The following is a 22,995-nucleotide window of genomic DNA, read 5'->3' as shown; positions in this document are numbered from 1 at the left end:
AAAAAAGCTGTTAGAAATGATAAATGAATCTAGAAAAGTCTCAGGATACACAGTAAATATACAAAAATATATATATTTCTATTTCGTGGTGGTTTTAAAATGTCCACAAATTCTTGGACAGTCTTCCTTTAAAAAGATAGATTCCAATACCCTTTCCGTGTATGTGGGGTGATCATAATAACGTGCTTCTAAAGAATAGAATGTGGTGGAAGTAACAATGTATGACTTCTGAGACTAGGTCATAATAGGCATTGCTGCTCCTTTCTTGTTCTTTTGGATCACTTGGTCTGGGGGAAGCCAGGCGCCTGGTCCTGAGGTTACCGGAGCAGTCCTGTGGGGAGGCCCAAGTAGAGGGCAACCAATTTGCCAGCACCACCTCGTCAACCATGTAAGTGAGTCAGCTTCGAAATCTACCCTATAGCATCAGTTAAGCTATCATAGATTTCAGCCAGTCAGTCTTCGAGCCTTCAGCTAACGACCCAGATGGAGAGAAGTAGAGACAAGCCATCCTCACTTGTGCCCTAAATTCCTGCTCCACAGAAACCATGAGAACTGCCGCCAAGGCCTGTTTGTGTCACGGAGCAAGACTCTCAAACGCCTTTGTAAGGGCCAGGCCCGGCCTTCCTCAGAAAACTGTGGAACATGAACACGTGGTACAGAGCCTGCTAGGGGTGAGGTGACTGCCCAGGGGGCCGACAGTGGAGCTGCAACCAGTAAGCTCACTTGTTGCCTCCTCTTTGGCCCTCAGGAAGCAGGGCAGTGCCGGTGAGAACCAGGCAAAAGCAGAGATCCACAGACGTGCGTAAGCCTGAGGGTAAGAGTGGCCTCTGACAGCCTAGAGCCCTGAACACACGCTGTGTCTGACATGAGGGCCACCTCAAATCATCATGTCAGCAACATTCTGTCAGTTCTGTCAGGAAGAAAATATACCGTGAAGGCCAACGGGAAGGATCTATTCACCAGGACCACCCCGTAGGCTTGAGTCCCACAGCTCTTCATGTTGATGGGCACCATCTTGTTGAACCCACATACAGGTAGGGTAGAGGGGAAGAGCTCTCAGACAAGGGACAGCCAAGGACCAGGACCCACGTGGGTTCCTGCCTAAGCTTAGCCCCACCTGGTTGGCTCTGCTCCTCCGGCTAGTCCTGAGCACTACAAGGATATTTTGAAAACTTCTGGAAGATACAAGGGACACAAACCAGCACCAACTGTGCCAACTTGGCTGTTCTTGGGGTGTTGGAGGGGGACTTAGAAAAGTTTGAGGAAGGCACTCCAAAGCTGGAACATCACTCACTTGGGCCTAAGGGCAATACTGAGATTTACCAGTACCTAACGTGCTGTGGTATACTTTTGACTTTCTCAAGAAATTTCATGTTAGTATCTTCAGGCGAAATAATCCTACTCAATTTTTTAAAACAGTCTGAAAACGTCTGAAACTATTATACTACCAACTCACCTAACCCTTTCTAGATTAAGATGGAGGTTATTATTTAATTTGTTTCCTTGACATAACCACCTCCAGTTTTATGGCGTCACCTAGGGCCCTTGTGAGCACAGAGCATGGGATTGACTTAGATTAAGATTGCTTTAGATGAAGTCTGAGAGTGCTGGATTACTGCTCTTCCTTCTATTCTCCTCTGCTGGAGTACAACTCTGGGAGTGGCCTTCTGACAATTCTCATTAGGTCCATACCCCTCAAAGATTCTGGCTCGGACAGTGGGAACACATAGAAATTCACAAATTGCTATAGTAATTCCACAGTCATTTTTGATACTGTTTTCTTCTTGAAGATGGAGATCAATCCTCCATCTACCTATTGACTGACCATCTAAAAAACATCACATGGCTTGAGTCACCTGGATTATCGCCTCAGACTTCGAAATGTTCTGTCGGTGGACTCTGTCACCCTCATGGACCAGGTAATTCTAAAATGCTAATCTACGAATAGCACTTCTACCGCTTGTCACTTGAATGGTCATGCATTGTCCTCCGTTCCCTCTTTCTGGCCTTCTCCACTGTTCTTCTTGCTTACAGGCCTTTCCACATCCTGTTTGTTCCACATGGAATGTTACCACCTCATTGTCCCCATTTGCTGGCTAACTTATACATGTCTTTGTGTCTCACCTTCCATTTACTTTCTCTCTTTTTTAAAAAATTTTTCACTGTTTTATTTATTCTGAGAGAGAGAGAGAGAGACAGTGTGAGCAGGGGAGGGTCAGAGAAAGAGGGAGATACAGAATCTGAAGCAGGCTCCAGGCTCTGAGCTGTCAGCACAGAGCGTGACGTGGGGCTCGAACCCACGAACTGTGAGATCATGACCTGAACCGAAGTCTGACGCTTAACCGACTGAGCCACCCAGGCGCCCCCCATTTTACTTTCTCTTGGAAGCTATTTCAACCTCCCCAAACTAGTTCTACCTACTGTTACACAAACCACACTTTAATCATTGCTTTTTAAAAAATTTGTCTCTATTTTTCACCAGAACTCAAATTTTATTAGGATACAGTCTGTATCTGTCCTGTTTCTTATCATACATACTTTGCCTAACACGACAATTTCATAGAAAATTATAGACGAATAGGTAAATTACATAATGTTTACAACTTTATGAAGTAAAGTTTATATTAGTCTCATTCTACAGATAAAAAACCTGAGGCTCGCCAAAGTAAAATAGTTGGATTTCGTACGTTGAGGAAGTTTAGCACCTGTCCAAGGTCTACCATTTTCCTTTTATGAAACCTCAAAACAAAAAACAAAAGTCTTTGTGTCTTGAAGCTTTAAGTTTTTCATGGCAATCATCTTGGTGGCCCCTTCTACAGAGTTGGGCGAGGGTGGGGGGAGCTGCTGTAGTGTAAAAGCATGGAAGGTGCATTTGAATTCTTCAGAGGTATTTGTATCTTTAATGGTATCTGTGCCATCCCAGTTATTGTCATCTTTTAACATGTGCCTCGGCCATGCTGCGAATATTTCATGACCTGATATTTATGTTCTGTCTCAGTAATTCTTAATATCCTCGCTCCTACCATGAAAAGGCTCCATGTCCTAACTGACACCACACTCCTAATCCACTCAATCTCCTCCACCAAAAACAACAACAAGCAAAACAAGCCACCCAGCTTTGTTCTGGCATGAAGTTCATGGCAAAGCTTAGTTCCATATCTACTGGATGAATCCAATGCAGCTGATCGTTTCATCAAACAATTCTTTGTAAGAGAAATAAGATCCTACACGTTTTTCACGTTTCCAGTTAAAGAAAATATGAATCACATTGCTATACTCGCTCCTGTAAAAACACCTTGGGGTTAAAAAAAAAAAAAGGCTTGTTTCTCTGTTTAAATGCTCTAAAAAAAAAATCTCTATTATCTATGTATCTATCTATTCTGGAAAGATATGTACGTATATGAAAATGTTAACAGAGTTACACATTTCATAGGGAATTCCTCCACTTCCTTCCCCGTCACTAGCTTTGGGATCCAGGATTATTAAGACTATGGAAAAACAAAAACACTATTCTGTAGAGATTTTGAAACAGTGCAGGTAACATCTGAACATTGCATCTTATTGCGAGTACGAAGAAGAATATGAATATTTGACTGGCCTCAGTCTCACGCTGTCCTTCAATTTCAGTCTAGAGGAACATAAAGGTTCAAAACACAGTCTGTCTCCAGAGGAGTCCCCAGTCCCCCTCAATACTAAAAAGATTAAGCAAGCAATGACAAAGAAGAAATCAAAGTGTTTTCAAAGTAAGGATCAGGTCCTAAGGACAGAAAAATACCAAGTTATGCCGCTGACCAGAATTCTGAATAGGATGGCATTAATACCAGGACCAATAATACCAGAAAGTCGATAGATACAACAGTTGGTTGGTATAACCACTCTGTAAGTTACAAATATGTAATTAAAGGTCAAAAGTGTCCACCTGTATCCACACTGGACTCTTAAATATTTGGTGAGAATTTTCCTTTCGCCTTTACCCATGATGTTCCATGACGAGGTTGCACACCTGCAGCTGAGGGGGCAATTCCCACCAGCGGACACACGTTAGTGGGTTCACACAGTGGATTTTCTTCATTATATCCGTATTTCTATTTTCAGCGGTTGGAAGATCTGGCAACACTGACTTGCATATTGCTGGGTGACAACAGTCAGTGGGAGCTCAGCAGTTGACCCCCTTTCAGGGGGTCTTGTGTTTGCTACAATTGTTTTCACTTTTATTTTCTTATACCTGTCCCGCTTTATTCATTTTACCTCATCCGCCTGGCCCCTTTAAGGAAAGGAGCTTGCAATTCGAACTCCCTCCCACCCATCTCTACCTGTTCAAGTTCAAGCCATCATTCATGGTTCATCTCAAGTGTCAGCCTCTCTTTCCTTCCCCCAACAATCCAATGTGAGCTGACACTCTTTTGCATACTCCTAACATCCCTTGCATTTCTTTTGTAGCCCACAGAGTACCCAGTACTACTATTATCTATATTGTATTTATCTTGCTAGTGGAAGGATTTAGAAGCTCACACATTCATCCATCCATTCAGCAAAAGCGGATTAGGTACAAAGTGCCAAACACACGCTTAAGTTCTGAGGATGTTGCAATAAGAGTAAGAGAAAGAGTATCAAGGAGATACTGAGAGCAGCCTCTCTCTTGCCTATCTTGGCTTCCACCGCAGAGCCTGGGAAAGTGCCTTCTACCTCGGTTGGCCATTTATTGAAGTGAATTTTTGCCACCTATTAACTGTTCACACGATTCTATTAAATAAAAACATTAGAGCTATATTTCTTCGAAAGGCATTCTGAAAATCAATCTTCATGAACGTATACCAACCCCTAAAGATTTCTTCCCCCGTTCCGGTTACTCCGAATCACCAAGGTTTTATTCTGAAATAGTATTCCGAGTACTCAGAAGTCCCTTGAAATGGATTTACCTGGGTAACTGCTGAAAGAGAGGCGATGACTGCTGGTGTCTTTATCCTTGATGTTGAAGTCCCAGTGTTTATATATCCTGAGCATGGCTGCATATGTGTACCAGCTTGAGTGAGCAAAAAAGATGTTCTCAAATCCAGGAAGAACCTAGAGCCAGAATCATGGAGAATGATGCAGAGGTATACAGATAACTGACTGCAAGTGTGGGAAGTGTACAGCAATTGTGTCAGTTTGGCTGTTCATTGCCATATTTATTATCGGGAGATACGGTCACGGAGCACAAAATTAACCTTTAATGTACACACAGCAAATGGACTGTCCTTCAAGTAACCAAAATAGAAGACTGTGGGTGGGGGAGAGGGAGGTGCATACAGCACGGGAGAAATGGTAGAAGACACAGAGGTAACATCATGTACTTCCAATACCCTCCATCAGTTCCTTCCTGTTCTTAACTTCTAGACAGAGGAACCATAAACGGATAATACGGCTGTAGCCAGGGATGATGAGATGTTGCCACACTTGGGCTGATGTACGGGAAAAGTCTGTGTGTTCCAGAACAAGGGATAAGAGAGGGGAGGCTTTGTGCCTCACCTTAATAAGAGCCGAGCAGTGTCCCATGTCCCATCTCTTAAAAACCTTCGTGCTGGAATTTTTTGTGGGAGAGACTGAGGGAATCAGATCCAACAGATCTCCGATGGCATTCAGGAACTGAATCTGGAACATGGTCATAGGCTGGGGAGAGACAACAGAGCGCTCTTAACAGTGATTTGTGGCCAGTTTTCCTATTGTCCGGGATACACTCAGTTATTCCTTTGTGAAGGGTCCCTAATGTAACAAATGCATTTGATTTTATTGTAGCTTATAAAATAGTTACTATCTTATGGTTTATAAGAGATGCTTTAGCATGTTTTGATACCCAAAACACGAGTGATATTTAGAGCCAAATAATTTTTTGTGGGGGATTGTGCACTGTAAAATATTGAGCAGCATCCCTGGCTCTCTCCCTCTAGATATCAGTAGCACCCTCCGAGTTTTGATCACCAAAAGTGTCTCCACGTACTGCTGACTCTGCCCTGGAGGGAGGTTGCTCATAGTTGAGAATCACTGTTTAAAAGCAAAATGTTCAACTAAGACGCTTCTTGATTTTTTAAAAAAATATTTCTTGGGGCGCCTGGGTGGCTTAGTCGGTTAAGCGTCCGACTTTCGCTNCTCTCTCTCCTAGAAATAAATAAAACATTAAAAAAAATATTTCTTAACATTTATTTATTTTTGAGGGGACAGAGTGTGAGCAGGGGAGGGGTACAGAGAGAGAGATACAGAACCTGAAGCAGGTTCCAGGCTCTGAGCTGTCAGCGCAGAGCCCGATGTGGGGCTCGAACTTACACGAGATCATGAGCCGAAGTCTGACGCTCAACCGACTGAACCACCCAGGCACCCAGACTTTCCGGTTTCTAGTCTTTTGCTATTATAAACAGTGTTCCAAAAATCAATCTTGGACACATCATTTCGTATGTGTGAGTCTATGTGTAGGATAGATGCCTAGACGCAATTTTGATTTTAATAGACATTGCCAAATCGTCTGCAGAGGGCTTATCTCAACNTGATCCATTTGTCCGTTGATGGACACTTAGGCTCTTTCCATGTTTTAGCTATTCAACAGACACTTAACAGCCTCAACAACATATTAAACATTGAGTTTATTTTCAATTTGATAGGTGAAAAACAGCCCCTCATTCTTCTTTTTTAAAGTCTATTTATTTACTTTGTGGAGAGGGGTAAGGGCAGAGAGAGAGGGAGAGAGAATCCCAAGCAGGCTCCATGCCACCTACGCAGAGCCCAATGCAGGGCTTGAACCCACGAACCGCGAGATCCTGCCCTGAGTCTAAATCAAGGCCACCCAGATGCCCCTTGGCGATTCTTTTGTTATGAGTGAGTGAGGCAGAGCATGTTTCAAAACCTTTGAATTTGTTTTTTGGTGAACTGTTCATATGCCTTATTCTTTTTCTTATCAACTTTTAGGAGTTCTTTAAGTATTAAGGAGACTAGTTCATTGTTTGGTATGAATTGCAAATATTATTTTTCAGCTTTTAATTGCCTTTAACTTTTTGTCTTTATTTTTAAGTTAAGAATGATATCATACTTATGAAAGAATAAAGATCATATGTACAATTTAAGAAGAAATAATTTTTAAAAATACTAATGAACCCACCTCACAGTTTGGGAAATAGAACATTAGCTGTGCCTTAAAAGCTCCCAATCTCATCTCCCCCTTCTTTATCAGTAGTAACCACTCTGGCTCATTACCCACTTTTCTGTTACTTTATCACCTACGTATATACCACTAGACAACCTATTTTTTTAATTTGCTTGCTTTTGAGTTTGTACAAATAGAATCATACTCTGTGCATTCTTCTGCTCAAGTTTTTTTTTTTTTTTTGACATTTATCAATGTTGACAGTGTGGAAACAGTTCATTCATTTTCATTCCTACAAGGTATCACATGAATATACAGTACCATGATATATGGGTGAACATTTGGGGTATTTCCAGTTTGTAGCAAAACAATGATACTGTGAACTTGTATGTACATGGACCCCTCCCCCACTAATATATTTTAATTAGCTGAATTTATATTTANCCTGGAGCTGTTTTTGCCTTGTTTGAGATACTGTTGCTTACCCTAAGTCATAGTCTCCTAGGCGAGGCTCAATGCTATTCTCATTATTTCTAAGCCTTTTCAAGAGGCAAAGCAAGAAACTATTTGTTTTTTTAAAGGAAGCTAAAAGTAATGATTTTCTACCTATATAACAACTTTAAAAACCACAAGGTCTTTATTTCATTGATTTCTCTTATACGCTGAAAATCTTGATATTCAACATATTTATTTACTTGATAAATATATTTGCTTTATAGTTACTATATCTAACTATATCAAATTTCAAAATAGCAACATCAATATTATTGCTAAAGTGAGATTACTGAATACAGTTTAAGGTTATTTTGGTTTTGTTTTTATGATGTTTCTTCTTGTCCTTAAGATCTATCCTATTAAGGATGTACCATAGTAACAGTGTGCAGGTCACTGGAAATGACTGCTTTCTGCATGGCTATGCTATGAACTTGATATATAATTAGATATATTCAAGTCAATTCATTTTAAGATTTTAGGGGCTGTTTTTCTTCTGTGTGATTGAACTTCGGTTTATAGTTACCAACAGCATTTACATGGTCCAAAGTCAAATGTATAAAGATACATTCAGAGGAATGTACATTTCAGTCCTGTCCCTTCCACTTTTTTTAAATACTTTTTTTTGTTTTTGTTTTTAGTTTTGGGTTTATTGTTTCATTGTTGTTTATTCTTGGAAAATTAAGCAAATCTATCGATCTACCCATCTCTCTATCATCATCTTTCTTATTTCCATTTCTTATGTAAAAGGCAGCAAACAATTTGCGCTGGTCCTCACCTTACTCTTTTATTTATTTATTATTTTTATTATTTTTTTAATGTTTATTTTTGAGAAAAAGAGAGAGAGAGACAGAGTGTGAGCAGGGGAGGGGCAGAGAGAGAAGGAGACAGAATCTGAAGCAGGCTCCAGGCTCTGAGATGTCGGCGCAGAGCCCGACACGGGGCTCAAACCCATGAACACTAGATCATGACCTGAGCCAAAGTCGGATTCTTAACCGACTGAGCCACCCAGACACCCCACTTTTTTATACTTCGTAACAATAACAGATCCCAAACATCATTCCATAGCAGTATTTGGAGATCTCCCTCATTCTTATTTATAGCGACTCATTTACACAGCCAGTCTTCTTTCTATGTATTTGGTTGTTTTCGGTCTTTTGCTATTACAGATTCTTTGCAGTTAAGAGGCTGGCACATATGGCATACTGAAATTTTGCCTGTGAATTTTTGTGATAATCCTAGAAGGGGTGTTGCTGGATCAAAGGGTAAATGAGTAGGTGATCTGGATACAGAGAGTCAAATTTCTCTCCAGAGCGAATATACCATTTTGTATTCCTACCAGTATTTCGGGAATTCCTGCCGGCATTTTTTGCCTTTAGCCTTGCCAACAGAGTATACATTCACATTTTAGAACTTTAGCCAAATTGGTGAGTGAGAAAGTATGTCTCAGTATGGTTTTAATTTGTATTTCTAAACTCATGAATAAGGCTTGGTTTATGTGATTCACAATTTTCCATCACTTATCTATGAACTGTCTTTCTGTATATTTTTTCCCGATGTGTATACACATGCCCAGTTGAGTGTGTGTGTGTGTGTGTGTGTGTGTGTATTACCTCCAGGAAACAAAATCTTCATAATTTTAGGAAATATATTAAGTGTACCTTTGAGTCTTCAATTATTCAATAAAGCTTTTCAAAATACTGTGATGTGTGCACAAGTGTGTGTGCGTGTGTGTCATAGAAGGTGGGAAGTATAGAATGTGTACACTTAGACATTTTGCCTTAACAATGATTATCAACTAAAATACTAGTTTTATTAGGTTAAACAGCCAGAACATGCATTTACCATATTCTTTAACCTACTCCAGAGCACAGAATGATGAAAGAAATTAAGAGATAAAGAGATTGTGTGTTAAGCTTGAATTTTGTGTCAGACACTGAGTCAGGTGCTAGCAATATAATACGATAGTGCCATGGGGCACTATCAGTCGGTTAAGCGTCCAACTTCGGCTCAGGTCATAATCTTGCGGTTCGTGGGTTTGAGCCCCACGTCGGGCACTGTGCTGACAGCTCAGAGCCTGGAGCCTGTTTCAGATTCTGTGTCTCCCTCTTTCTCTGACCCTCTCCTGCTCATGCTGTCTCTCTCTCAGAAATAAATAAAACATTAAAAAAAACACAAGATAGTGCCTGTGTACAAGAAATTTGTGTGCTAGTCCTAATTTGATCTGCTTCTAAGTTAGAATATTATTTTAGAGATAATTTTCAGTATTCTTGCCATACTATATAAATTCTGAGTAGCTTTTTAAAAATCTTACCTTTGTCTTTTCTAACATAGCCCTCTTCTTTGCTCCTAAATATAGCCCATCCATTTGTGTCACAACATAGCCTGTATGTCTCCAAAATGGGTCATCCTTGTAATATTTGATGTTTTTCCGGGTCCACTGATCTTGCTTCCTGCAAGAGAAATTAGATTTGAGCATGGTAGCTTATCCAAAGCTACATTCAACCCAGGCATTTAGGGGTTATATATTTAGATACTTATGCTGGTGTGATTTAAATTCTGGACCTTACAACATTCCAATCAGACATTTTGAAAGTCTGTCATGGCAAATTCTAAATGATTTTCGATTTCTAGGACTATACTCTTCTTTGATAGCTTCAAGCACGCTCTGTCTAGGTGTAATAGTTGTTTCTTGTGATACTGAGGTCTACGAAAGTCTAGGACAGACCATCCACATGCATTTCATATAAAACCATAATGTCTCAGTAAAGCGGTAAGGATCAGTTATTATTATTATTATTTTTTTGTATGTGGAAGTGGTAACGTTAAAGAACAACAACAAAAGAATAAAAACTTCCAAGGACAGGATGGTTTGTATATGTTTATACTTCTCTGCCATCAATCTGTTTCAGTGGTTGCTAATAACTCCACGCTTTTGCCCTCACATGCTTATTAAGAGCCTTCTTTTTAGATTCCTTCCACCCTGTCTCTTCTCTTTTAGTTCTCTGCACTTTATAGGGAATGATTTGACACAACTTTATGTACCAAAAGCCATTTCTGATTTGCTCAGGCTATCTCTACATCAATCTTAAATACTTCTTTTAAACACTTATTTGAGAAAGAGAGAGAGGGAGAGGGTGAGAGAGAGAATGAGTGGGGGGCGGGCAGAGAGAGAGGGAGACACAGAAGCAGGCTCCAGGCTTTGAGCTGTCAGCACAGAGCCCAACGTGGGGCTCAACCCCATCAACTGAAAGCTCATGACCTGAGCCAAAGTCAGATGCTTAACCGACTGAGCCACCCAGGCGCCTGTCTACATTAATCTTAGAATACAATGTTGTTGCTTCATGGGATCTAGCCCAATAATTTTTAATGATGCTCTGTAGGACGTTAGATTTGATGAAGAGGTTGCTTAGTGTCTGATTTGGAGGGCCCAATCAGGAACCCTTTTGTCTCCAAATTAATCACAGCCACAAATCTAAAACATAAAACAAATCCCACATATAAAAGAAATAGAAAAGAAATCTTCTGAATATTGAGAATTGTTAGTCTTCAGAAAACATTATCAAAACAGAAATGTTTTTCAGAGAATGTTAACAATTAGCACTAGATAACAGCTAGCGCCCCAGCCAGCATCAGTCACCAGGCCCGTGAAACCGAAGCACCTCAGGGAGGAGGAGGCGATCCCTGAAGGAGAGGGGTCCTTAGGTGGATGCGGTCCAGGCATTTAACTTTGCCTTCCTTACTCTCATGGTGGCTTCCTCCAGCAGTGCCGGCCGCTGATAATGATATTCAACCTGACTTTGAAAGAGCCCAAATCAGAGGCCATGCTGTGTGCAACCAGTTTTCGGGTCATTACCAAAAAGTGCTATCACCTTACTACGAGACCAGCTCTGGAGTCCTGCCTAAGAGACAGAAAAGGGCGCTGGTGAAGGAAAACTGCCGTTTGCAATGACAGATTCAGGCCCCACTGTGTCAATAACAAGAGGAAAGCTTTTACACATACTCCATAAAATCTTGCACTTTATCCACGATGGAAGGTTTCTTAATCAGCTGCGGGTAGAGGTTAACGAAGTGGTCATACATGTGTCTGAAACAACAACAACGACAATGGTTACATTTCTATTTTTCTTTAGAGCAGTCCATCACAGTAAACTACACGAATTTTTGACTAACTAGAAGGTCCCTTATGGCAAACCCTCCCTATCTTTTTAAAAATCAAATGGACAATTTAAAATTGAGAAATAGTTCCAATATATACAAAAGCATATAATAAAACCAACACCCCAGTACCTCTACCCAACTTTATTAAAGTCATTGTCTTTGCCATGTTTGGCATATAGTTTTAAATAGAAATGAACATTCGATAGAGTTGAGGCCCCCGTGTGCAGTTCTCCGACGCTAATACCACATGCCTTCACGGAGGTAACTCCAACCCTGAATTGGTGATTTATTTATCTCATGAATGTTTCTACACCATCACTAAGTATAGATTTAACAACAAACAGTACACTGTAGCACATAGGTTTCTGAACAATATATAATTGATATCATACTATACTGTAACACTTAGGCCTGTCAACACATTTTTAAAAAAGTTTCTTTATTTTTGAGAGGCAGAGAAAGACAGAGCGTGAGCATGAGAGGGGCAGAGAGAGAGAGAGAGAGAGAGGGAGACACAGAACCTGAAACAGGCTCCAGGCTCTGAGCTGTCGGCACGGAGCCCAATGTGGGGGTCAAACCCACAAACCGCAACATCAGACGCTTAACTGATTAAGCCACCCAGGGTCCCCTCTGTCAACACATTTTTAAAGAAATATGTTCTTCTGCAGTGTAAATTTATTATTTTTATCTGCTGATAGTATTCCATGGTATGACTATATAAGAGTCCATGTATGCAACCAGTTTACAACTTTTCAGTCTCATAATGCAACTTCAAACACTGATGTAATATCTCTTCTTACGTATTTGCATGTTCTTCCACAACGTATATAGCATATATAAAAGTAGGATTGCCGGAGTAATATTCTATATATCTATAGTTACTAGATATCGCCAAGTTGTTCTCCGTTGTGATTGTAAGCATTTATATTCCCATCAGCTACAGATTAGACTTCTGCTTGCTCTATAGCCTCACCCACACTTGGTGTGGTCAGACTTTTAAATTTTCAACAATTTATATAGGGTTTACATGGCTTCTCATTGTTTTAATTTTCATCCCCCTCGCCTCCGCAATTATTGGCTATTTGGTTTATTTTAAAACTTAATTTAAAAATTAAAAAAAAAAAAACTTTAAAAATTAAATGTGTCTCATATGCTGTAAACATTTTTTAACGGATATAACTAACATATAACATTGTGTAAATCTAAGGCACGCAATGTGCTGATTTGATACATTTATTTATTGCAATATGGTTACCACTGTAGCATTAGCTAACACTTCTATCACATCACAAAATTCTTTCTTTTCCGTGGTGAGAGAAATTAAGTTTGTCTTCTGGCAACTTTGACATTTATCATACAGAGTTGTTGACTATAATCACTATGTTGTGCAGTAGATCTCTAGGACTTCTTTATCTACTAGTTACAAGTTTGCACCCTTAAACAACATCTCCCCAAATAATTGATGAAAATAATCCCTTTACATTTATTGTGATTTAATATGCTTGGATGTATTTCTACAATCTTTTCTGTTTTCCATTCACCATTTCTTTCTTTGTCTTCCTTTTTACATTTTCCTTGTTTATATAACATTTTCACTACGTCCTTCTTTTTACTTCTGATTTACTTCTTTTTACTTCTAATTTAAAGCTGTGAAATGTATTTCTATTCTTTTAGTGATCATCATCAAAAGTTTTAGAAATGTTCATCACTGTGAATCTTCTTATGAAGCCTAAATGAATTTTATATTTTTCTTCTCCTCCAAACATGATTCATATTTTAACAAGTTTTAACTGCCCATTGACAGTCCATCATGTTTATGTTCAAAGATTTAGTTTTACCCTTTTAATAAAACATTTTCTATGAAGAATTTTTTAACTTTTACAATAAAATTTTATTAACTTCGTTGTTTCTTGTATTAACTATTGCTCCTTATATCCCAAAGTTTCCCTCCTGCTATTCTTGTTAATGTGTATCCTATTATAATTTAATAGAAGTTTGTGGATGATCAAAATTTTATATTATATATCTGAAAATATCCTTATTTTGCCCTTGTTCTTGGATGATTTAAATGGTTTTAAAATTTAAGCTATTTTTCTGTAGTACTTTTAAAGATATTATTTTCATATCACCTTTCATTTTATTGTTGCTGATGAGAAATATGCTGTCAGTTTAGCTAAGATTCTTTTGTAGGCAATGTGTTTTCTTTCTAATAGCTTTTAAGATTATTTATCCCCAACTTTCTGGAGTTTCACCCACTACATTGTAGTAATTTAATAGATGTGCTTTCCAATTAAGTACTTTTTAAATTTTTTAAAATAGTTTATTGTCAAGTTGGCTTCCATATAACACCCAGTGCTCATCCCCACAAGTGCCCTCCTCCATGCCCACAACCCCCTTCCTTCCCCCCCATACCCATCAGTCCTCAGTTTGTTCTCAACATTCAAAAGTCTCTCACGGTTTGCCTCCCTCCCTCTCCCCCTCTATTTTCCCCTTTCTTCTCCCCCATGGTTCTCCGTTAAGTTCCTCCTAATTCTTTTTTACATGAAAGCATATGGTATCTGAAGCACTTTCTAATTTTTTTAAAATTTTGAAAAATTCTCTGCTATGACTGTGTTAATTATTACTTATCTGTGATTCCTGCCAGTCTCTTTTTCTGCGACTCCTAACAGATTTATNCGGGGCTCAAACCCACGAACCGTGAGATCATGACCTAAGCGAAAGTCAGACGCTCAACCGACTAAGCCACCCAGGCGTCCCTATGCTGGAGTTTCTTAATCAAACTGTTCTATCTAATAGCAGCTCTCTTATTATTTTTGCCGCTTATCTCTTTGGGAAATGTTTTATGTAAACTCCTCAATAGTGATTTCTGATTGAGATTTTATTTCTCTGATTGGGTCCAAGTCAGGAGTTGCCCATTTATTAATATGTTTTTAATTTCCATAATTTTCATTTATAATATTTCTCAGTTTTTTTTAAAAAAATATCAACCTATCCTCTTATTTATTCCTTTTTTGTTTCAGAGATTCATCATCATTTATAACTAAGTGCCTTGGGCATATTTAAAGTCTTTATTAAACCATTCTATGAAATGGTGTGTATTCATGATACTATTGTTGATTTAGTTGACTATTCTTCCTAGCACTCAGTTTCTTTGTGCATTTTGAAACTTTGATGTGCAGGTATTTCAAGTTATTTATTTGTTTATATTCTCACATTGTTTCTCTCTCTCCACCTCCACCTCCTCCCTCTCATTTTTCCCTAAGTGCTTCCATCCGACTCCCTGAAAACTAGGTCTTGGAGTGGCTTTTGGGGGACTTTTTCTCCTATGGAATATTGCAGATGTATCTGTAATTCTGTAATTGAACCAGCATATGGATAATTTGGTTCTTGTTGCCCCACCCCTCACCCCTTCCCTGCATCCCCCATCCCAAGCTCGTGGTTTCTTATAATCTGTACCCTAGGATGCACATCAGTGTAAATTATTCTGTGACTTCTTCATTTTGTACAGCCCAAAGCAACAAGATTGCTTTTGTTCAGCCCTGACTCAGCTCCCTGAAACAGTGCTTTCAACCCATCAGCAGGGATGATGGTCTCTGCCTATTTCATGCCAAGGGCCCAGCAGATCCATACTTCATTCCTTTGTTTTCTGTTCCATTTCTGGCTCAAAATATGTTTAATTTTGTTTTGGGGCCCACTGTGTTACTATAATGCTTTCTTTCTGTATATTTTATCTACCTTTTGCTCCAAGTTTGGAGCAAAGTGAGTACATTGTGAACACCTTGCACTCTCTGGACTGAAAGTTTATCTAAGGTCCCAGTTCTGGTTTTTATTTGCTACAGGAGGTGACTCAGATTACAGGAACAGAAATTTGGCTCCCTTTACTTTGGAACGTGAGATATCCTTTATCTCGTAATCTCCAGAAGTGAAACAGGCAAAATGAAAATAGTTTTATTGTCAGTTAGGCAAACAACATTAACATCCTTTGAAATCTTTTATCTATGGTCCTTGAATTCAATAAATTCACTTCACGAGAGCTTTTCCTTAAATCATTTGTAAATCAAAAAACTGAATTATCACACTTAACTTTTGCTCACATATTTTTTTATGCTTCCACATATATGTGGTCAAGTTCGTCACTCTTCTCTATCCACTACCTATAAAACTGAGGGAGGGAAGAGCAATAAAGCTAGACAGGTATGTACGACAAGGAAGGGACCCTGTGCATGGGCTCACAGGACAGGAGACTGGAATCCACAAATTCCCCGTCGGTGTGATGACTTGATTTAGTTGTGTGAGAAGGCAACAGCTGCATACTTTCCCACCCCGGGACTACCTGGGGCAGCGGAGACGGCTGCCGGGGCCGTCAGGGCTCTTGAGCCCTGCATACCTTAGTGAGCCCTGGGGAGCAGTCCCCTGTTTTCTGTGTGGCCTGAGGTAGAATAAGTGGACATTGGACCAGCTGGGGGCAGAAGACGTACGCTTGTGGTGACTGCTACAACCTCAGCTGGCACTGATTACACAGCGAGAGACCAGGGACACTGAGGAAGCCTCATCTATGTCACATGGGGAAACATCCAAGCTAAAGACTAAACAAGATTGTTCCAATTTGGTGGATGCCACAGATGAATATAGGATGCCCACTGATTAAACACCTCTCCTCCCTCCAAGATGCTTCAGTAAAACCAATCCATTCTGAGATAAAGTGTTTGGAGGGGAGTGAAACATTCCAAATTGACCCAGCCTAAACAATAAATTATTTCTCCTGTCTAGAAATGGCTATGGTACCTTTTTCTGCCATTAGGAGGAATTTTTGTTTGTTTGTTTAAGAGGAATGGGTTCTTAAAATGATTTATATGAAAATAAAATTCTATTTTGGAAAAATAATTTGTGGGCTACTGACCTACCATGCTCACTCAGGCAAAGAAGCAAAGAATTTACCCTTTTTATCCAAAAGCTTCACCACTGTACCCTGCCTGCCTCCATTCAGACTTCTAAATCCTCTCAATTGTTCAGTCTATTTCAAAATAGAGCCAGGTTTCTCAACTGGAGTGATTTTTTTTCCCCTCTATGGGGCATTTGACAATGTCTTTTGACATTTTTGGTTGTCACACGAGGTGGTGGAAGAGAAGGTGCTACTGGCATCTAGTGGGTAGAAGTCCTACAATGCACGGGACAGCCCCCACAGCAAAGAATTATTCAACCCAAAAAATGTCAGCAGTGCCAAGGCTGAGAAACTTTGAAACAGAGGAACATTGATCTTGAGTTGGGGGTAGTTGCTGAAGATGTCTACTTAATGGTAGACAGGACAGACAGATGGACAGGAGGGTAACTGGGCTAGAATTATTGAACATATCCCTTTTTTTGTTAGGAGTGGGGGGACTGGATCTTTTGATTCTGACATTTAGAGCAGAGGAAGGGAAGCATCCACCTTGGGGTGAGAAGTGGAGGCCTCAACGGATCCTGGAGCATTTAGGAGGCCTGAGGAATACAGACCACTTGCGGTTGCCTCAGGTTGAAGCTCTTCTCTGATCCCTGGGTCTTGAATCCTGCACTTGTGTGTTGGAGTGACACAGTATAGCAGTTAAGGGTAGAGACTTTGAATTCTGAGTTCAAAGGTTGACTTCAACTGCTTCTCGGCTGTATGGCCATAAGCAAGAGTCCTAATTCCTCCACACTTCCAAATTCTCATCAAGCACAGCAAACACTATTATCTACCACATGGATGTGGAAGCTCAGCCCTGTGGTGTGTTAGGTCAGTGAATGTCCTCCCTAGTTGGCTGAGACTTTGCTTGACAAATCTCTCACACACACGTACAAGTGAGAATCATGAAGACACATATTCCCGCCCTACCGAGTCTTTGCACTATGTTAATACCGTATCATTTAGCACTTGTCAGTGCCGTCTTCTACTCTTTTCTGCTTGCTTAAATTTCCTGGGTCTGAGACCATTCCAAGATCCTTTAGTATTTCCCACAGCAAGCACTCCATTTGCGTGTGTCCGTGTATGTGCGCGCTCAAACTGGTCTCTGCCCACTAGCTTTGTGACTTTCAGCTTGTTACTTAACTTCTCCGAGCTCAAGTTTTCAGTCAATAATATGCGAATGATGAGATGCACATCCCAGTGGTGTGGATTAAGTAACTTACCATATGTAAAATGCTTTGAAGGTTGTCGGGCACACATTTTGAATGCTATATAAAGGCCAGTTGTCGCCATATCATTATTATCAGAAGCAACAGCACTTTGTGGTTCATGTTAAATTCCAAGTAATTACTAGTTGATGGCCCTTGATATGTTTGAGGGTGGGACCGTGTCTCACTTTGCTAGGCTTACAGGGTTGAGTGGGAAGCACATTTCCTTTCTAACATCAAAGGAGAGAGTCGGGGATATGGAGGAGATTTTTCTTGGTAGTAGGCCAGAAACAAAAAGGGACCCGCCTTTGATGACTTTCTCTACTTGTGCCATAATCTTGCTAGCACCCCTTTCCACCATAGTTTTAGCAACTGTTGCGTCAACATCTTAACTTAAAAGGAATTCTCTTGGAAGAACATGCTCAGGAGCAAACTCACTCCCTCCTCTTTCCCCATCCCAAGAGGCTGGCACAAGGTCGCGTAACAAGTTGTGGTTGCACTGAATTGGCTTCCTCAGATTAGGTAATTCCAGAGGAGATATTTCAGCAGCTGTCTCGGCCACACAGGATATAAGCCACTTTATTGAAAACTAGAGCAGACTTGGTACCCACACCCTCATCATCATTCTTTCCAGAAAGGCTTCATGACTCATTTTATTAAAAACAATCTAGGACTATTTATCAGCTTTTGCATCATTAGTGAGACAAGAGATACTCTGATTAGGGAGCCAACCCTTCAAGTTAAAAAAACAAGGAAGAAACTCCACTTGGCTATGGCTGCTGGCCACACTACATTACAGGGAAATATGTACCTCCCACTTCTGGTTCATCTCTAAAGAACTGGAACAACACAGGATTCAATTAAAACTAATCAGCGTGTAATTAAGTAGCTGCTGGGGGCAGAAGCACTGTGCCAGGTGTCTGGGGCATATAAAGATGAATAAGACAAGGACCTTCCCCTAACGTACCTAAGAGATGGTGGAAGGGAGAGACAGAGCTCAGTCCACTGGGAATGGAATCAGAAAATGCTTTGGGAAGATTGCATGGGAGACGGGTCTTGCGGGGATTGAGTGATATTTCAATCAGTGGAGATGTGACAGACAGCTTTTGGCTCTCAGAAAACACAGTGCTAAGAGTTACTGGAAAGGGATGTGTGACTGGCTGCAGGAGCAGCGTGGGGTAGCACGGGGCCCACCTAGAACGAATGTTTGCACGCTAATGGCAATATCCCGCAGGGAGCGACTCCTCAGGAGACGGGTAGGGGTGGGAGAGTATGAGGAAGGGCAAGACAGTGAGAGAAGCCCCTGGAATTATCTAGTGCTGCCTCCAAGCTGTGATCCAGGTAGACCTGCTGCTACTGCCATACCTGGGGTAACTGTGCAGCCACAGCACAGTAGCTGGCTTGGAGCTTCATGATAAAGCACAGAGGGCTGGCACCGGTCCCAGCTGTTATCTGGAGAGTGTTGTAAGGGTTCAAGGAAGCAACACATTATTGAACACTTCAAATGAAATGATGGAGGATTTGAGGATATTTCTTCGTAGGTTTTCATTTGGTCTCTCCAGTATGTCATAGGTTGAAAGAGCAAACTATTTCCTCCCACGTGGTTAAGCCATGCTCTTTATCTAAATATCTCAACTGTTGATTCCATAATACCCAACCTCTCATATGCTTCTTCCCCCAAAGTTTTGGAGAATATAAGGAACATCACTCCATTTTATATGTGGTGATGTCGGAGGGGTGTCTGGATGGCTCAGTCGGTTAAGGTTCTGACTTTGGCTCAGGTCATGACCTCATGGTTTGTGAGTCTGAATCCCATTGGGGCTCTATGCTGACAGCTTGGAGTCTGGAGCCTGCTTTGGATTCTGTCTCTCTCTCTCTCTCTCTCTCTCTCTTCTCTTCCCCCTCCTTGCTCATATACTGCCTGTCTCTCTCTCTCAAAAATAAATAAAATCATTTGAAAATTTTAAAAATAAATAAATAAATGTGGTGATATGGGATAAACACGGCAGCCGTAAACTTCCCATTGCTTTTGGCAGCTGCCCGAGCAACTTCGCAAGCTAAGAGAAAAACAAAAACAGGCAACTCTCTCTTTTGGCCTTCGGCATACACTCAACTTTCTGCCCAGGCTCAGATGCACTTGTTCAAGGCTGTGTTTCCGGTAAGTGGAATCATACCCCTCCCCCAGTACATTTGTTACTTCAAACACTCCCCAAGTAACAGTCCCCAGGAGTATAGGTTTGAGATGGATAAAATGCTGCTTGTGTATGAAGATGCTATTGCTTCTCAGATAGCTGCCCATGAGTCACTGCAAACGAACACGCAAACAAAACCCTAGCCTGTGAGTGGCACTCCTCTTCCACTATTGGTTCGTGACTATAATCACAGCTTCCAGATGGCTGACATTTTAAGCTCCTGTGCTTTGCTTCAGAGAAGCCTGAATGCCTCTGCTCACAGTGAACCACCCTGCCTGTCACTGCTCAGTTGGGACAGGCGAGGACAGCTTAGGGTGGGCGGTGCAGAAATTCCCCCCTTTATTTGACTTTTCAATAATGCGATTAGAGTGACAGCCTCTCGAAAGGCAGCTTTGGTTGCAATTTTTCCTTCTCTTCTTTTTGCTTCCGTTCTCCTTCCTCCCTCGCTCCCTCCCTTTCTTTTTTCCTTTTTGTCCTCTCCTCCTCCTCTTTCTCTTTTTCTTTCTCCTTCTTCTTCAAATATACAAATACCGGACTTCTCTCTTCCATCTAGCCCTTCATTTCCTTCCACGCCTCTTCCTGCTCACCAACATCTTGTGTCCATTGAGATCCAGCAAAGGCTGCAGGGCACAGGCCTCTCAGACTCTGGGTCCTACACACACGCCAAGTCCATCCCTGAGCGGGTGACAGCCTTGAACTCTCAGTAATGAACACAAAACAGAGATAACAGAGAGGTCGTCTTTCGAATTCAAGAAACCTCTGAGCATTCTACGACCGATGTAAAGGCTTCCCTCCCAAGCCTTCCACGATACAGCCTTCCATTTGCCTTTTCAAACCTGTCGCCCTCTGCCTCTCAGTGGATCCTCTAACTCCTCACTCATTTGTAAACGCAACTTACTCATTTCAGACTCATTGCCTTTTTCCAGTACCTGGTTCTCTTTCTTTCTGCTTAGAACTATTTTCTTCCTCTTCCCGGACGAGCCGAATGTTCTCATCTATCAAACGCCAGACACACAACTCACGCGCTCCACAAAGCCTTCTTTCCCCGCTCTGGGCCATGAGGGGCCTTCTTCTTGGCCTGTGATACTATTTATGATTAAAGCACTCATTCCAGGTGGTTCTCTGCAGCAGAAACGCTCCCAGAAAGAGTCTCCCAACTTTTCCTTCATGATGCAGTATTTGCTGAGATTACTAGAGCTACCTCTTCCTCACTCCCGATCATTTGGTCATGGGCTGCTGCTACTGGCCTGAGAAGTCATTTGCCAAAAAGGGCCACAAAATGCAGGAAGTTGTTCTAATCTTTTAAAAAAAAAAATTATGTCTTTATTTTATTTTGAGACACAGAGACAGAGAGCGAGTGGCAGAGGGGCAGAGCGAGAGGGAGACACAGATTCTGAAGCAGGCTCCAGGCTCTGAGATGTCAGCACAGAGCCCGACGCGGGGCTCGAACCCACAGACTGTGAGATCCATGACCTGAGCTGAAGTTGGACATTCAACCGACCGAGCCGCCCAGGTGCCCCTGTTTATTCTAATCTTAAAAGACTCACTTAAACATGTTGAAATTTTTTGAAAGGACATGGCAAAAAGGCAGAAAAAACAAACAAACAAAAAACAGTTACTGAATTGTAGCTGAGTGTTTTTCTTTTAAGAAATATAATTTAAGTAATTTTTACTCTAATACAGAAATATTTAACAAGTAGTTACTAAATAGAATGGATATGAACCCATATTCTCTGGATTTTCTTCGTCAGTGGATAAAGGGACCCAAGGATAGGTCACTGCTTTATATTAGGAATAAGGGTAAAATGATAAGGTCACTCCCAGAAGTGAGATGCTAAAACTTATGTTTCCTGAGACACAAGAATATCGGCTGTTCCTCCCGTGTCAGAAGCCTTCGGCTGAGCTCCCTGAGCTCCTGCTGTGGCCCCCAGACCCGTGCAACACCTGCTTCTGCTTGGGGCTGCTCGGATTGGAGCCTCGGATTGGGGCTGCTCCCTCAAATCAGTTTCTCTTCCAAGCCCATGGTGTCTACCACTCAGGACTTAATGTGGTTATTTATTTATTATGTTTGAAAATTTATTTATTTTTGAGAGAGTGTGAGACCATGTGCAAGTGGAAGAGAGGCAGAGAGAGAGGGAGAGAGTCAGCACGGAGCCCAGTGCGGGGCTTTATCTCCTTAACCACGAGATCATGATCTGAGCTGAAATCAAGAGTCAGAAGCTTAACCTACTGAGCCACCCAGGACCCCCTAACCTAATGTATTTATAGTCACTCAACTTCAGCCCAAATTACTTCTCCAAACTTGCAATCTAGTATAAATCACCCAATCAGAATGAGTGGATACACAGTAAATACAGATTTGAAGAGAAGGATGAAAAGTTAAATACACACACACACACAGTTTATACACACAGTTTTAAACAATCTTAATCTATATATAAAGTTTTATATATCTCTGAGTAGTATACCATTAAGGGAACTTGTATGGTAGAGTAACAAAATTTTGGTAACGAAGAAAAAGAGGAATTTCTAGTACATTAAAAAAGAGGGACCAGAGCACAGTTACTAGTTATTCAACATTTGATATAATCTCCAGTACTTAGAATCAGGTTAAGATTGGCACTGCACTTACTAACGTGCCTTACTCAGGCATAATGACACAAAATAGGGTTTGGTTAAACTGCCCTCAACAGTCTAGGTCACAGAGAATAAAAGAAGAAAGCCAAATCATCAAGACACTTATTATATCAAAGAAAGGATGAGGCTTGATTAAATGAGTTGTGACCTTCTTTTCCTTAAAGAGCTTCTCTCTGAAAAGGATGTGCCCTGATTGCACTATTATTAACTACATCCTTGTTATTTTCACAAGACAAGGGAAAGATGTGAGAATTAAGTAACAATAGAACGGGA

General features: G+C 40.9%; 1 protein-coding gene and 1 long non-coding RNA gene across 2 annotated transcripts in view; one reads left to right on the top strand and one right to left on the bottom strand.

The window, feature by feature from the left end:
• PLBD1 (phospholipase B domain containing 1) overlaps positions 1-22,995 on the bottom strand; it is a 53,921-nt gene that overhangs the window by 16,636 nt on the left and 14,290 nt on the right. The window contains exons 3-6 of the mRNA XM_077756438.1: positions 11,607-11,690; positions 9,918-10,056; positions 5,509-5,649; positions 4,920-5,064 (exon numbers count right to left, since the gene is read on the bottom strand). Of these exons, the coding sequence (XP_077612564.1) occupies positions 4,920-5,064; positions 5,509-5,649; positions 9,918-10,056; positions 11,607-11,690 (509 nt within the window). The remainder of the gene's footprint in view (positions 1-4,919; positions 5,065-5,508; positions 5,650-9,917; positions 10,057-11,606; positions 11,691-22,995) is intronic.
• On the top strand, positions 294-21,681 carry LOC144225267 (uncharacterized). The gene is made up of 4 exons (XR_013333257.1): positions 294-388; positions 1,791-1,919; positions 19,930-20,051; positions 21,424-21,681. It is a non-coding gene; the product is annotated as an uncharacterized LOC144225267 (long non-coding RNA).

The sequence above is a fragment of the Crocuta crocuta genome, unplaced genomic scaffold, assembly GCF_008692635.1.
Source record: "Crocuta crocuta isolate KB4526 unplaced genomic scaffold, BGI_CrCroc_1.0 scaffold262, whole genome shotgun sequence".
Classification (NCBI taxonomy): Eukaryota; Metazoa; Chordata; class Mammalia; order Carnivora; family Hyaenidae; genus Crocuta; species Crocuta crocuta.
Note: the sequence above shows the minus strand (reverse complement) of the source record. Positions and strands in the feature narration are given on the sequence as shown.